This window comes from Chlamydomonas reinhardtii, chromosome 11 (genome assembly GCF_000002595.2).
Source record: "Chlamydomonas reinhardtii strain CC-503 cw92 mt+ chromosome 11, whole genome shotgun sequence".
Lineage (NCBI taxonomy): Eukaryota > Viridiplantae > Chlorophyta > Chlorophyceae > Chlamydomonadales > Chlamydomonadaceae > Chlamydomonas > Chlamydomonas reinhardtii.
Window position 1 is genome coordinate 3,082,419 of NC_057014.1, and position 14,189 is coordinate 3,096,607.

Genomic DNA, 14,189 nt, shown 5'->3' on the forward strand with positions numbered 1-14,189 from the left:
TATCATCGCCGGCAACTCATCACAACAAATCATCACCACTCCTCGAATACTGCACCACCATGCCTGGCAACGCCAATGCCTGGCAACACCAATGCCCACAACACCAATGCTTACAACGCCAATGCCTACAACACCAATGCCCACAACACCAATGCTCACAACACCAACACCAACGCCCGCGCCCACGCAGGCCAATCGCGAGGCGCCCACGCTGCGGCTGGTGGCGGGGCGGGACGAGGTGCCGCGCGTCAACACCACCGCGGCCCTGGTGGCGCAGCACACGCCCTCGGTGAGAGAGGGAGCCCCCAGCCGCTGTCTGCACGCCACATGCCGTGTGCCGCCTGCTTGCGTAGCATTGCAGTGGCGCACAGAGTTGCACTGTTGCACACGTGCTGCTTAGGATAGCGGGCAGCGTGATTAAGGGGCTAGGCACGCCTCCCGCACCTCCACCATCCAAATTCCGCCTCTCCTCTCCTCCAGCATCCAGATTCCGCCTCTCCGCTCTCCTCTCCTCTCCTCCACCCTCGTTCACCCGCCTTCACCCTCCTCCACCAGCCTCCACCCCCAACCACATCTGTTCCCAATGTTCTTACTTTGCAAACCCCCGACCCATCCCGCCCAGGCCGACAACGCACTGGAGGCGGAGGTGGCTGCGCTGCTGGAGGCTGCGGGGGCCGCCAATGCTGAAGCACTGGAGGAGGCGGAGGAGAAGCTGGCGCTCAAGGTGAGGGGGGGGGAGGGGCAGGATGCGGGGGCGGAGGCGGTCGCGTGTGTGTTTGTATGTTTCGGCTGTCGGCTGGCCTGACCTCACTTCACCACATTGGCCGGCGCTTCCTCCTGTAATTCGTGCACAGAGCCCAGGACGCAACGTGTTGTCCCCAACGTGTTGTCCCCTCCTCTTAGCATCCCCGTACCATCTTGCTGTTCCCCAAGCTTGTCCACCGTCTACCACTGCCTTAACTAGTCATGATTGTTAAACCCTCCCTCTACAAGAGCCCTTCTCCAATGCAGCCAGCGCCCGCCTGCGCCTCGCTCACCTCCCTGCACCGCCCTGTCCTCCCCCACCTCCAACCAGGCGCTGTCGCTGGAGGAGGCTCGCGAGCGGCGCGAACGGCTTGCCAAGCTGCGCAGCCTGCTGTTCTACCACGAGCTCAAGAGCCGACGGCTCAAGGCCATCAAGAGCAAGGAGTATCATAGGTGTGTGAGTGGGCGTGTGTGGGCATGTGAGGCGTGTGGGCGTGTGGGCGTGTGCATGTGCTGGGAGAGGATGCGGTAAGGATAGACGACTTGTGATTCAATGGCAAGGCTTCGTGACGAGCTGGTTTGGGTGAGCGGAGAAGGTTCTCCAACGCACTCACATACCGTACAATACACCGCTTGCTCATCGCAGGCACCTCGCTAAGGCCGCCAAGCGCAAGGCCACCAAGCTAGCCGCCGCCGCCGCGGACGGCGCGGCCGCCGGCGACGGCGACGCCGAGGCCGCTGCCGCGCGCGCCGCCGCCATCGAGGCCGAGTTCCAGCGCGCTAAGGAGCGCCTCACGCAGCGCCACCGCAACACCAGCCGCTGGGCGAGGCGCGCGCTCAAGCGCGGCAAGCTCGAGGTGGATCCTGGAACCAAGGCGGCGCTGGCCGAGCAGATCCAACTGGGCCAGCAGCTCAAGCGGAAGATCGAGGGGCGGCGCGGCAGCGGCAGCGAGGATGAGGGCGACAGCGACGCTAGCACCTCGGCCTCGGACGGCGAGGGCGCGGGCGCGGGTGGCAGGCCGGGCGGGCGGGCGCGAAGCGCGGCTCTGGAGCTGCTGGCAGGTGAGCGAAAAGAAGCTTGATGAGGGGAGAGGTTAGGAGAGGGTTAAGGTCGAAAACCATGGGGCTGCTAAGTTTGGTATGTCAGAAATCCTTTGGCCGTTGGGGCGAAATTCCGTGAACCGGTTTTCTTTCTTACGTTGCTGATGGCAAAAATGCAACAGTACCGATTGCGCCTGGTGTCGGTGTCCCAACGCCCGTGACGCTGATCACCCGAATGGCTCTTTCACCAACATGTCCCCCGCGCCCATCGCCACCATCCACCGACTTGATGCAGGTGGCGGCGCGGTGGGTGCCGACGGCGAGGAGGCGCCGAAGAAGGGCCTTCTGGCACTGCCCTTCATGAAGCGTGCCCTGGAGCGGCGGCGGCTGGCGGCGGCGGCGGAGGCCGAGGAACTGCTGCGCGAGCTGGACGAGCAGGCGGCGGCGGGCGGCGGCGGGGCAATCGGCGGCGGCGGCGGCTTTGGCGACGACGGCGAGGACGACGGGGATGGCGGGATGACCGGTGCCGGCGGTGATGCGCTAGAGCGGCTGGTGGGCTATGGCGTTCCGGCGGCGGCGGCCAACGGCACCGCTGGGCGGCGGCGGTTCGGCGGCGGCGCCGCCGCCGCAGCGGCAGCGACCGAAGAGGCTGACGACGGCAACGAAGACCTTGGATCTGACCTGGATTCTGATGACGCGGAGGACGCGGAGGCGAAGGCGGAGCGGCTGGGCCGCAAGACGAAGGAGGCGGCGGCAGTGGACGCAGCCAGCAGGAAGCAGCAGCAGCGGCAGGCGGCTGCTGCTGCCAAGAAAGCCAAGCGCGGCGCCGCCGCGCCGCCGACGGCGGCCGAGCAGGCGGATCTTGACGCCGCGCTCGCCGCTGGCGCCGCCGGGCGTGGGCTGCTAGTCTCGAGCGAGGCTGACCTGCTGCTGGTTGACGGCGGTGCTGACGCGGACGCGGACCAGGAGCGGCGGCGCAGCGGCGGCGCCGCCAGCACCCGCGGCGGCGGCGGCGGCGGCGGCGACGTGCTGGCGGAGGTGGCGGCGCAGCGTGGCAGCGTGTCGGCGGGCCGCGCCGGGCTCTTCCAAGGGAGGAAGGACGGCGCTGCGGCGGCGGCGGCGGCAGCTAACGGCAGCGGCGGCGACGGTGCCGCCGCCAAGTTTGTTGCGTCAAAGAAGTTCGTTGGAGCGCGGCCAGGCTACGCGTTCAAGAAGGGGCCGCAGGGGATAGGATACTATCTAGACCCCAAGCAGCCACTGGCGGCGGCGCTGGCACAGCCGGCCGCAGCGGCAGGTGGAGCCAAGGGCGGCAAGGGCGCCGGCGCGGCAGTGGCGGCACCGGTTGCGGTGGCAGGGCAGGCGAAACCGGCCCAGCAGCAGCAACCACACGCAGGGAAAGGGAAACAGCAGCAGCAGCAGCAGCAGCAGGGGGGGAAAGCAGGGGAAAAGCAGGGCGCGGCGGCTGACACGGGCGGCACCGCCAGCGACGGCAATGGCGATGATGACGAGGCGGCTCCGCTGATGAAGGCCGCCCCCTCAAACAAAGACCTCATTCGCCAGGTGCGTTTGGGATTACCGTAAACGGCGCATCGGAGCAGTGATTTGCACCCGGGTTGCTAAGTCCTGAGTGCTATTGGACGTTTCTTGCTGCATGCGCTGTCCAGGCAGGCCTCTGTTATTGACTCCTTACTGCCGTGTAGCGTTACAAACCGCCACGGCCCCAAACGATAATCCCAATCTCTCAAACCGACAATAGCCTCCACTCATGCCTCAAGCGGCCTAGCAACTCATTCGTGGCCCTCAGCGGCCTCCTACCTCCGGCCTCGCAGCTCCCGATACCCCACCAAGTCCGCCGTGCCCGCCCCAGCCCGCCCGTGTTGAGGTTGCACTAGTGGCCGAAAGTGCTGCCAGAGTTTGGTAGTAGTCCTCAACGCGGGGAGGTCATGGTGCGGGCGACGGCAGCCCTGGTGGCTGGGCTTGATTGGCTTCGCGTATGCAGCTCTTCTCGCAAAGCGCTCGGCCCAACGGCCGGTCACGCAAACCAAGGTGCGGTCGGCGGTGATGGCGGCGGCGTTCGTGCCCTTGCGCTACCGAAATCATGTGTCTCGAACACCGCGGAGCGCTCCGCCCATCGCCTTGCTTGCGCACGAACGTACGGTCCTAGTTGCACACTCGACAGCGGTCGATAGAACGAGCTTCGTGCTTGGGGATATTGGCTGCACGAGCAGCACCATCACATGGGGATGAGCGCCGCCGGAGGCGCCGCCGGCACCTGCTGCAGGCGGCGCAGGGCGACGCCAACGCGGGGCCTGACAGCGCCACACTCCGTCGGTCATGGGCGGTCAATGGTCACTACCAGAAGACAAGCAGCAATAGGAACACGACTGGCGTTGCAAGGGCCATGATACCAGACTCACAAACGTATCAGGTGCACCAATGGCCACGACAGAAACACACATGCATTGTCCCGCGTGCGCCAGCCACGCAGACGACGCCGGGGCGTTACAGGGAAACACATGCATCCTTGTTCAGGTGTGTGGCTTCTGGGCAGCTGTGGCCGTCCGTGTGCCTAGGAAAGGTAACAGTGCGTGTTGGCACGTGTTGGCACGAAGCACTGGAGACCTCGCTCGGTACTCTCTACCGGCCCCCAGGGCCATGCCATAACACGTGTTGACGTTGTAGGCTGCTCGGAACAACCTTGGGAATAATAACAACTTCGTGACTCGAAGCTGGGACAGACTAGCCAACATGAGCCACGCAGGAGAAGGCGCGAGGTGCAACACTAGAGCGGTTTTACGTACGCGAGTCACGCGCGGCAACCTGCCCTTCACCCGCGCCGTCGTGGTGTAGGATGCGGGCAGCCATGCCCAGCCGTGCAGCATGGCCACGAACACTAATTTCTTTCTTGCTAGCTAGGTGCCATGCTTGAGATTTGCAGTGTCTTGCATAAGAGTCACTACCAATCAAGCAGTAGGTACACCCATAGATAGCATCACCCCGGCGGACGCAGGACAGGCGCGCACGTGAATGCCTCCAAACGCCGCGGGGATGCATGCACACAATGTCCCGTACGTGCCGATACCGTACGCCACGGCGGCTGTGGGGTGTACCGTAATAGCAGGGAGGGCAACATGAAGGGTAACACCTCAGCAACCCCAGCAAGGCTGGCCTGGTCGAGCGGCGCGGAGGGGTGAAGGATACCCGGCACGCGTGGAACACGCAATGTATCTATAGTGATAGAAGGCGTAGTGATGGGAGGAAATAAGGAGCACTCGGGGCCGCGATGGCGGGTTGGATGCGCCACGGGCCCCGGCCCAGCCAAAGGGAGCGAACGCCGGGCGGAGCCGGTGGGTGAGCGACTCGAGGGACGTGCCAGTAGTGAACCCATCGCAGTGGCGGATGGGTCATCCAATGTGAGAGATGATACAGCCACGCCGGCAGCCAAACTCCGCACTCGCCCACGTACGGGCACGTTGTGGTACTGCTGTGAGGAGGCCGGGCTGAGTTGGGATGCCTGCCGACTGCCAAGCCCGCAGGGCACTGTCGGCCTGGCTACCCACATGTGAGCCTGTGTCGCCATACGCTCTTAATAGTAATGACATATAGCACACTGCTCCTAGCACTTCGGTGATAAGTAATTGCCCCGCCGGGTGAAGTAAGGCCGGGGCTGAAAGGAACCAAGGCTGGTTCCCTAGGCGTCCACTGGCGAGTGGGCAGGCGACACATTCAGTTGGCATTGACGTGCAGGGGTTCCTGTTGACGTGCGTTGCGGAACTAATGCGTACGTTGGCTTGGGTCTCTGGGTTCATGAGGCATTGACAGAACACGCTGCCCCTGCTATGGTTCTGACCAAGGAACATGTATGCATACATGTCCTGAAGGATTGGCAGGGAGCGTGCCGCACAGCACGCAAGCCGCGTGACTACGGTAAGCATGACGCCATAACGTGACACAGATGCCGGGCATGCCATACAGGCGGCCAACGCTACGGCACAAGCCAGCTTGACGCGTCCACAGATACATACATGGCGCCTGACACCTGGATAGGAGCTATCAGTCTGACTGTGGGTCGATGCTACCCCGGCATGGATCTGGGTTGAACGGTTGGTGGTACCATCGCGCGGGCGTGGCGGGTCGAGTAGCGTGTTTCATGCACGGCACTCCCGCTAACCAGCTACACACCGCAGTGTACTGGTTATCCAACAACTACATTCAGACCATTCTGGTATCCCACTCAAACCTGCGCCAAGTGTCAGGAAAAGCGCTTGCCAAGTCGGCTACCCGCTTTCACAGGATGGCGAGCGGGTGGCTGGCATGTGTACAGGCGGGTGGGCCAACAAGAGGGGAGGGCGGATGGGTGCCGTGACTCGGTGGTGGGCCCCACCGCGAGCAGCAACAGCCCAGCCCAACACACGGGCGCCATCTAAACCCACCAAGCAGGCTGTGATCCCAGCTCCGACCGTATCTCGCAACAAAATGTTGGTTGGGCAGGGTCGGGCTCACTGCGTGACACAGCGTCCGATGCCTGGTGCAGGGCTGCACGAAGGCATGTTTATGCGTCATGCGGTATTGTTATGCGTCATGCGGTATTGTTATTGGCAATAGCATGCTGGCCGAACTGCACAAAACTCCACAATTCGGCACTTGGGCCTAGCGCACACATCGAATGCATATAGGTTGGCTTGGGGTGCGTCAGCCAAACTACAATGGTGATGCCGCGTGATAGTATGATGTGCGTGCGGACCTCAAGACGTACAGGGTGACGCATGATCACGTAAGCCCGCTCCGTTGTCAACACGAAGCAATAGCGAGGCGCAGGCTTGCCGTGCACGGCACACTCAAGGCGTATTGCGACAGGGCACGCAGCAGGGCACGCAACAAGTCGAAGCGTCCATAACGACAGGGCAGGCAGCATAATTGCATGCGGCACACGGGCAATATCGCAAGACACATGATGCGAGGCGCAAAGCCTGTTGCTGGCGGCACACACGCCGTATCCGAACGTGGCGCTCAGACCACACATTGTCCACAACGCAAAGGCATGTACAACGAAGGCACGTAAGCATTTCAATGCCGTCTATAATCCACAACGCAAGAGTGTGGAGCCCGTTGCTTGCGGCACACAGGTCGTATCATAAGGGCACGTATGCCATCTATTACCCAAAAGCAAGGGTGAGCTGTTGCTTGCGGCACACAGGTCACATCATACGGGCACGTATGCCGTGAATTGTCCATAAAACAAGGGTGCAGAGCCCGTTGCTTGCGGCGCACAGGCCGTATCATAAGAACACGTACGCGGCGCATTGTCCATGAAGCAAGGGCGCGGAGCCCGTTGCCTGCGGCACACAGGCCGTATCATGAGGGCACGTACGCCGTGAAGTGTCCATGAAGCAAGGGCGCGGAGCCCGTTGCCTGCGGCGCACAGGCCGTATTATGAGGGCACGTACGCCGTAAATTGTCCATGTAGCAAGGGCGCGGAGCCCGTTGCTTGCGGCGCACAGGCCGTATCGTAGGGGCACGTATGCCGTCCATTGTCCGTGAAGCAAGGGCGCGGAGCCCGTTGCCTGCGGCACACAGGCCGTATCATAAGGGCACGTATGCCGTCCATTGTCCATAAAGCAAGGGCGCGGAGCCCGTTGCTTGCGGCGCACAGGCCGTATCATAAGGGCACGTATGCCGTCCATTGTCCATAAAGCAAGGGCGCGGAGCCCATTGCTTGCGGCACACAGGCCGTATCATAAGGGCACGTATGCCGTCCATTGTCCATAAAGCAAGGGCGCGGAGCCCGTTGCTTGCGGCGCACAGGCCGTATCATAAGGGCACGTATGCCGTCCATTGTCCATAAAGCAAGGGCGCGGAGCCCATTGCTTGCGGCACACAGGCCGTATCATAAGGGCACGTATGCCATCCATTGTCCATAAGGCAAGGGCGCAAAGCCCGTTGCTTGCGGCGCACAGGCCGGATCCCAACGGCACACACGCCCTTTCCCCAAGGGCACGCGGGCCCTGCGGCCTGGATAGGCAGACAGGAGAAGTACCGCGCCAAAAGCCCTGAGGTCTTGGGGAGGTGGGGGTGGCACGATGGAAGATGAAAGGTATTGCACAAAGCTGTGAACTGTAAAGCGACGGGTAGACACGAAGGCACGGCAAGCAGGACCGCGCATGGCAAGCAAGTAGCCCGCCCGCACAGCTGTGCATGCCCTTTTGCTTTCAGTGACTTGCCGAACGCCTTGTCCGCAACGCTTCGCGCGCCTTTGCTCCGCTTGAAAGCTCCGCTCTGCTCCGATTTGCTCCCGAATGCGGCCCCCGAACCAAAGCGTGGTCCAAAGCGCCAGAGAAGCGTCGAAGGGCATTCCCTTACGATCAGAGAGCGAGCGTGATCAAGCTAAGGGGTTCCATTGAGCAGGATCGCGCAACAAAGCGCTGCAACTCCGTCTGAGTGTATATTAAACGCTTATTCGGTCCAGACATGGTAAAGTATAGTTAGAACCAGGTATAGGATTGCAAAGAAAGTCCAGAAATGTAGGGAACGTTTAAGTGCGACACACTGAGGTCACCGTCCCGGCAGAGGGACGATCCGAAATACAGTACAGAAGCACAACGGCAGATAAGGCGCCGTGTGCTCCTGACGCGTACAAGACCCAGCTCGGTTCGGCCCCATGCACAGGCACGTACCCGAGCGTCCTGCGCCGTGCGTGACTCTAACGCAACACGGCAGTTACGTCGCAATAACTAGACTTATCTCCACTGCGCTGCGATAAGTCAGCGCTTATCTCCTGACACCTGAGTCGCACACGTGGGTCTCCCACGTGCTGGCGCCGCACTCCGCACACACAGGCGTTCGCCGGCGATGACGTCGCGGCTGAGTTTGCGGAGGAGAAGGCGGCGGCGGTGGCGGAGGAGCTCCCAGACATTCAGGTATGTGTGCTGACACCACACCAGTACGTGCGTGCGGCTGACCAGCATGCTCCAACACGTGCCCATTCGCCTCCAACACGCCTCCTAACATGCCCCACTCCTCGCTCCCCTCCTACCTACGCACGCCTGTCCTCCGTCACCAAATCCACAGGAGCCGTCCGCGCTGCCGGGCTGGGGCGCGTGGAGCAGCCAGCAGCGCAACCCCAAGTGGATGCAGGCGGCCAAGGACCGCGCAGCAAAGTGAGTTAGCTGGTCGGGTGGCATATGCTGGCACGGCCTCAACGGGGCGGGGGGGATTGTAAAGACCAGCCCAAACGGGGGAAAAGCGGCGGCGCCTCTGCCTGGGACGCACGTCTGCCCGGGCAATGTTGACAAGGCAACCGAGTAACCGAGTGAAACACTTGTCAGCCCCTGCCGGATCCTGACCCTCACCTACCGATGTTCCTTCCTGCTTTGCTTCACACCCCGCACTTTCCCACTACGCACACAGGCAGCGCGCGGACGCGGCGGCGGGGCGGCGCGATGCGGGCATGAAGTATGTGGTGGTGAGCGAGAAGTGGGACAAGAAGGCCGCCAAGTACACGGCACCCGCCGCGCCCTTCCCCTTCACCTCCCCCGAGGCCTACGAGCGCAGCCTGCGGCAGCCGCTGGGTCGCGACTTCAACCCCGACCAGGCCTTCCGCGACCTTACCCGCCCCGCGGTCATCAAGCAGGTGCGCATGGTTGTTGGGGGCGGCGGCCGGAGTCAACGACACATCTGCCCTCCTCCTTCACCCCCCCGTCACTCATTCCCGGCCCCCCCCCTGCTGTCTTCGCGACACTTCTATGTACCGTCTATTCAACTCCTCACGCATTCCTGTGCCCTCCCCTCCAGGCGGGAGTCACCATCAACCCGCTGCGCTTCAGCGAGGCCACAGCCAAGGGGCTGGGCCACAAGGGCCGCGCGGCGGAGGCGGAGCGCGAGAGCAAGAAGGTGGTCACCGTGGCAGGCGGCATGCCGCGCGTCGGCAAGGGGCAGCTCGCCAAGTAGGGCGCGTGCTGGCAGGCGTGGTAGCTGAGGGCAGTGGCTCTTTGCAGTGCAGCAGGATGTGGTGATGGCGTGATGGCGGGGTGACGGGGCGTTTGGGTTTGTCGTGGGTATTGCCGTATTGGTAATGGGTGGCTGGCGCTGTCGTGGGCCAGCAGGTCGCTGCGTCAATGCGCTTGCTTGCGCCGTGGAGCAACGGCAGCAAGTGGTCGGCGCAGATGGATTCCTGTATGCGCAGTTGTCGCAAATCTCGCGTTAAGGATTTCGTGTCGCTGGCTGACTCTGAGAGGGATCCGGACTCGTGGGTTGAGGCGGCATAGGCAAACAGCTGTGTACTGGTGCGCGTAGAGAAGGTTGTGTCGACACTTGACAGATGGGTACTCGCACACGCAGGCTCGCTCCCAATTACCCTACAATACGGGACGGTATTCGGAGACATCCAGATTATGGATGCGGATGTTACAGAGGGGACAGTCCCAGCACCCGAAGACGCCGAGCCATCACATACTATCAGGGCCCAACTTGACTCCACCAACCCCGACTTTGCTGCAAACCCTCCCGCGGGCAAAGTCCGTGTGACTCCGCGCACAGTGAGTCCTAGCCAAGCCTCAACCCGCCAGAGCCCCACCGCTGTGCCTCAACGCCACAAGCCTAGGCACAGGAGTGCCGGGAAACGTCTAGGCCACAGGACACACGCACAGCGCACGCACTAACCAGGGCGCAAGCGTCCAGGTACTAGAACGGTCGCCCACACGTGCATCCTTCCCACACACAGAGCCAACAAGCACGCACAACCTCTCACGGCGAGGGGGGCGGGGAATCAGCGTCATACGGCAAGCGCAAAACCATGCCTCCACCAACAGCCCGAGATATGAAGGGATGCGCAAACGGCACAGCGTCCCAACCCTTTGGCCTGATACCCAAAGTCACAAACGTCTGGAGACGACCCCAGAAGTCAGCTACGACGGCAAGTCCAATGCTCAGCACCCGGGCTCAGATTATGCATCCGTCCACGTGCGCTGTATTCCTCTTATGAGTTCAGTGTGCCTTGTCACATCGTTCCTAGTGTAGAACGTGCGCCTCATTGCCTTGCAAAGGGGATCCAGGCGCCCGGGGAGGGCGGGCCTTGTAGGGATCCCTGCGTGAGGGACCGCAGGAGCTGCGCCAGAAGGGTTGCGGCGGTGGTCGCGCAAGCGATCGTTGGTTTAGGTCGGTTCATACAGGGGGGGCGTACCGGGGTAGAACAGTAACTCCGGCGTTCGACCAGCCGCGCACTCTTGCCCTGCCGCTGCCAATTGTTTGCCATTTGTTGGGTATGGGAATCAGCTGCGCCCTACGGGACTTTGCCAACTTGCCTTACCACTGTCCCATCACACATACAAGGGGGGGGGGTACCGGGGTAGAAAGCTCAGGTTCTTACCCCATGCAGCCATGCTCAATATTACAGGGCTTTAGGAGAGCATTGTGCACGTGCTTTCAGTTTCGTCAGGGGGGGTCTGGTGAGGAAGTTATGGGCCGCCAAAGTTGGGGGGTCGGTCGTCGTCCCTGGGGTCCACCGGGTTTCGGGAGCCCATCCTGGCGGATTTCGGGAAGCGCCCCACAAGCAGAACTATGGCCAAAACGCAGCAGTACGAGGCTCATATGTGCACGTGATGCCGTAATAAGCACAAACAAAGCGTGGCAAAGCTAAGTTGCGCGTCCGGGCGTGGACCTGTCCCCACATTCGACACAACTCCGGCGTTCGACCAGCCATGCACTTGTGCTCTGCCACTGCAAACTGTTTGCCGTCTGCTTGAGGGTATGGGCATCAGCTGCACCCTACGGGACCTCGCCAACCTGCCTTGAACCCTGTCCCAACACACACCCACATTCGACACATGCGCACTGCCACGGCTGGGCTCTCTAGCGCTGGTGCGCATGATTTAACATCTCACAAGGCTGCCGATGCACACTGTGCAACCGTCACACGTCAGAGAGTTGAGCGCGGTGTGGGCTGGGTCGAGGGGATTTCAATGGATAGGATCCCGCGTGTGACCGAAGTCTCAGAACAGGACCGCTGACGGCACAGCGTGATGGTGCTCGTCAAGAGGAGTCGATTGGCACCATTTTGGTATTTCATGGAGGGGTTTTACCCCTCAACAACAAGGTTTCGTCCGTGGGGGACCTCGCCAACCTGCCTTGAACCCTGTCCCATCACACACCCTCAAGGGGGGTCCCGGGGGATTTCGGGGCATGGGGTCTGGCACTTCGTTTCCATACCCCCCTGGTTCATAGCCTCATAGGCGATTCAAATGTTCCCATAACACACAAGCCTCTAAGGCTCAGCCCCTAGCCTTACGAGCCTCGGCTCGTGAGGAATCGCACAACATTTTTGGGCTGAGCCCCCCGAGCGAAGCGATCCAGGGGGGGGCGAAGCCCCCCAGGATTGCCCCTGTCCGTGCCTGCCTGCGTGCCTGCCTGCGTCGACAAAAAGTGCCAAACTGGCGCAAACCGCGAGTGCCACGTATTATTAATTGCTATTCCCTATTGCAGAAAAATAGGCGGCAGGGAAAACTCGGCCGGAGCGAGAAGCGACCTCGCGAGTCCATGGACATCTTGACTTTCTTCAGTCCGCGAGTATAGCTCTCGGGCCCTGAATATCTTACATCCATGTGTCAAAACATGTCGACGACAAGCGTCTTGGGGCAAGAGTGTTGAAAGTTTGTGCAACAGGCGAACCATGCGTGCCGATCCCGATCCCTTAAATGCGTCGCGGCCCCGGTCGCGCCCGAGCCCGGCTAGCCGTTTGTGGTGCTTGTGAGGGATTTGGAATGAGGTACCATGGACTCATGTGTGGAGTGGCGTGGACAGGGCGTGGCGGTGCCTTCGCACGGCGTTGGCATACCCCTTTGCCAGTCCCGCTGGGCTTGCAAGGGTGCTATTCATGTCGCCGGTGCCCATCATCACATCCCTTGCTCTATCAGGGGCTCAGCCCATTTTCCAGCTGTACAAAGCTGACACCCCTTGTCGTTGGCGGCTTTGGCTTTCGTCACTAACTTTTTGTAGCCTTTTGCGGGCTCTGTGAGGCTTGACGACTTGGCTACGACTTGGTTTGGATGGCTTCGGCCTTGGGTGGGTGCGTCGCGCCCTGTTTTCGGTATCGCGCGTTCTGTGGCGGCTGGCCGCGTCTGGGTGGCCGGCCGCGCTCGTTCTGCTCTGTGGTCGCTTTTTGGTTTCGTGTGTGCAGTTACGGGTGGCCCTGGTGGTCGCTCGTGGCCCGGCGCAAGCTTCGATGTTCCGTGGTGCTCCTCGGCGCCTCTCCTCGTGCCGCCTGGCCCGCCGTCGTCTCCACCGGCGGCCTTGCTGGCTCAGCAGATAGTTAGGTTGCGGGTGCCGTTCGTAGCATGGCGGTTCAGGGACCGTTAGGCAGCAGGTCACGCTGGTCGGGTAGTCCCGGGTGTCGGGTTGTGAGTGCCCGGGCGGCTGTTGCCCGGGCGCCCGGGCGGCTGGTGCTCCTGTTCGCCTCCGGGTGCGCGCGTGCCTGTTTGGTGGGTCGGTCTAGTTCGCTGGTGGGGCGGGTGGAGGGCGGTGTGCCCGTAGCGAGGTGTTGTGGTGTACTGGTGGTTTGGTCAGTTTCCGGCTCGGTTTCCCTTTGTGGTGCTTCGGCACAGACGTTTTCGGACATGGGCCTCCGGGCCAAGACATTGCGCGTCTGTGACGCCGACGAGAAAATGTGTGGTGCTTGCGTTTGATGGGGATGTCGGCAGACCTCTGGCCTGTCGCGCCTTGTTGTGCGTCGGTGCTGCCGCCAAAAGACCTAAACGAGATGAGGGGTGTTACGTGGCGGTGGGGCTTTGGCGGGCTTCGGCTTGGCTTCGACTCATGTGCGTTACACTATGAAGGTCGGCAGCCAACCGGGGGGCGGGTGTTGTTTCTCTGGGTCGCAGATGGCCCTTCGCGGCGTGGGTACGGCGTTCCCCCTTGTCGGGCTGTCCCTTCAATTGTAATCCGCATCCATAGGCGAAGCGGGGTAGGTTAAGGGGCAGGTCGCGTAGTCCCGACATGCGGGCGTTACGGTGGTGTGTTTGTGGTGTTACAAGGTGGTGTGCACGATCTTTGCGTGCCTTGGAAACCGGAGGCCCGCGCCATCATGCATTTTATTGACGAGTGTTGCGGAACTAATGCGTACTTATACCAGAGCGGAAGGCGGAGTGGGCTTGCAGGCGGCACGAGAGTAGACAGTCAGTAGCGCAAGTTGCGAAAGCACATGTTACCTCGTAACCGACGGTACACGCGGGGGAGCTATGCATTGGGTGTGTGATGGGACAGGGTTCAAGGCAGGTTGGCGAGGTCCCGTAGGGTGCAGCCGATGCATTGGGTGTGAATGGGTTGTGAAACCGCCGGGGCCCAGGGGTCAGGCTGGGGGTCAAGGGAAGAGCTGCACCGGGCTTCATATGTGTCGGTAGCCAACTGGGGGAGGG

General features: G+C 61.9%; 1 protein-coding gene across 1 annotated transcript in view; it reads left to right on the forward strand.

Moving 5' to 3' along the window:
• The window catches only part of CHLRE_11g478966v5 (uncharacterized protein), a 24,032-nt gene extending 13,793 nt beyond the window's left edge, over nt 1-10,239 (forward strand). Inside the window, exons 4-12 of the mRNA XM_043067687.1 lie at nt 191-289; nt 623-724; nt 1,076-1,197; nt 1,391-1,806; nt 2,081-3,345; nt 8,622-8,702; nt 8,854-8,942; nt 9,193-9,415; nt 9,577-10,239. Of these exons, the coding sequence (XP_042919692.1) occupies nt 191-289; nt 623-724; nt 1,076-1,197; nt 1,391-1,806; nt 2,081-3,345; nt 8,622-8,702; nt 8,854-8,942; nt 9,193-9,415; nt 9,577-9,732 (2,553 nt within the window). The 3' untranslated portion in view covers nt 9,733-10,239. The remainder of the gene's footprint in view (nt 1-190; nt 290-622; nt 725-1,075; nt 1,198-1,390; nt 1,807-2,080; nt 3,346-8,621; nt 8,703-8,853; nt 8,943-9,192; nt 9,416-9,576) is intronic.
• The last annotated feature ends 3,950 nt before the right edge of the window (nt 10,240-14,189 follow it).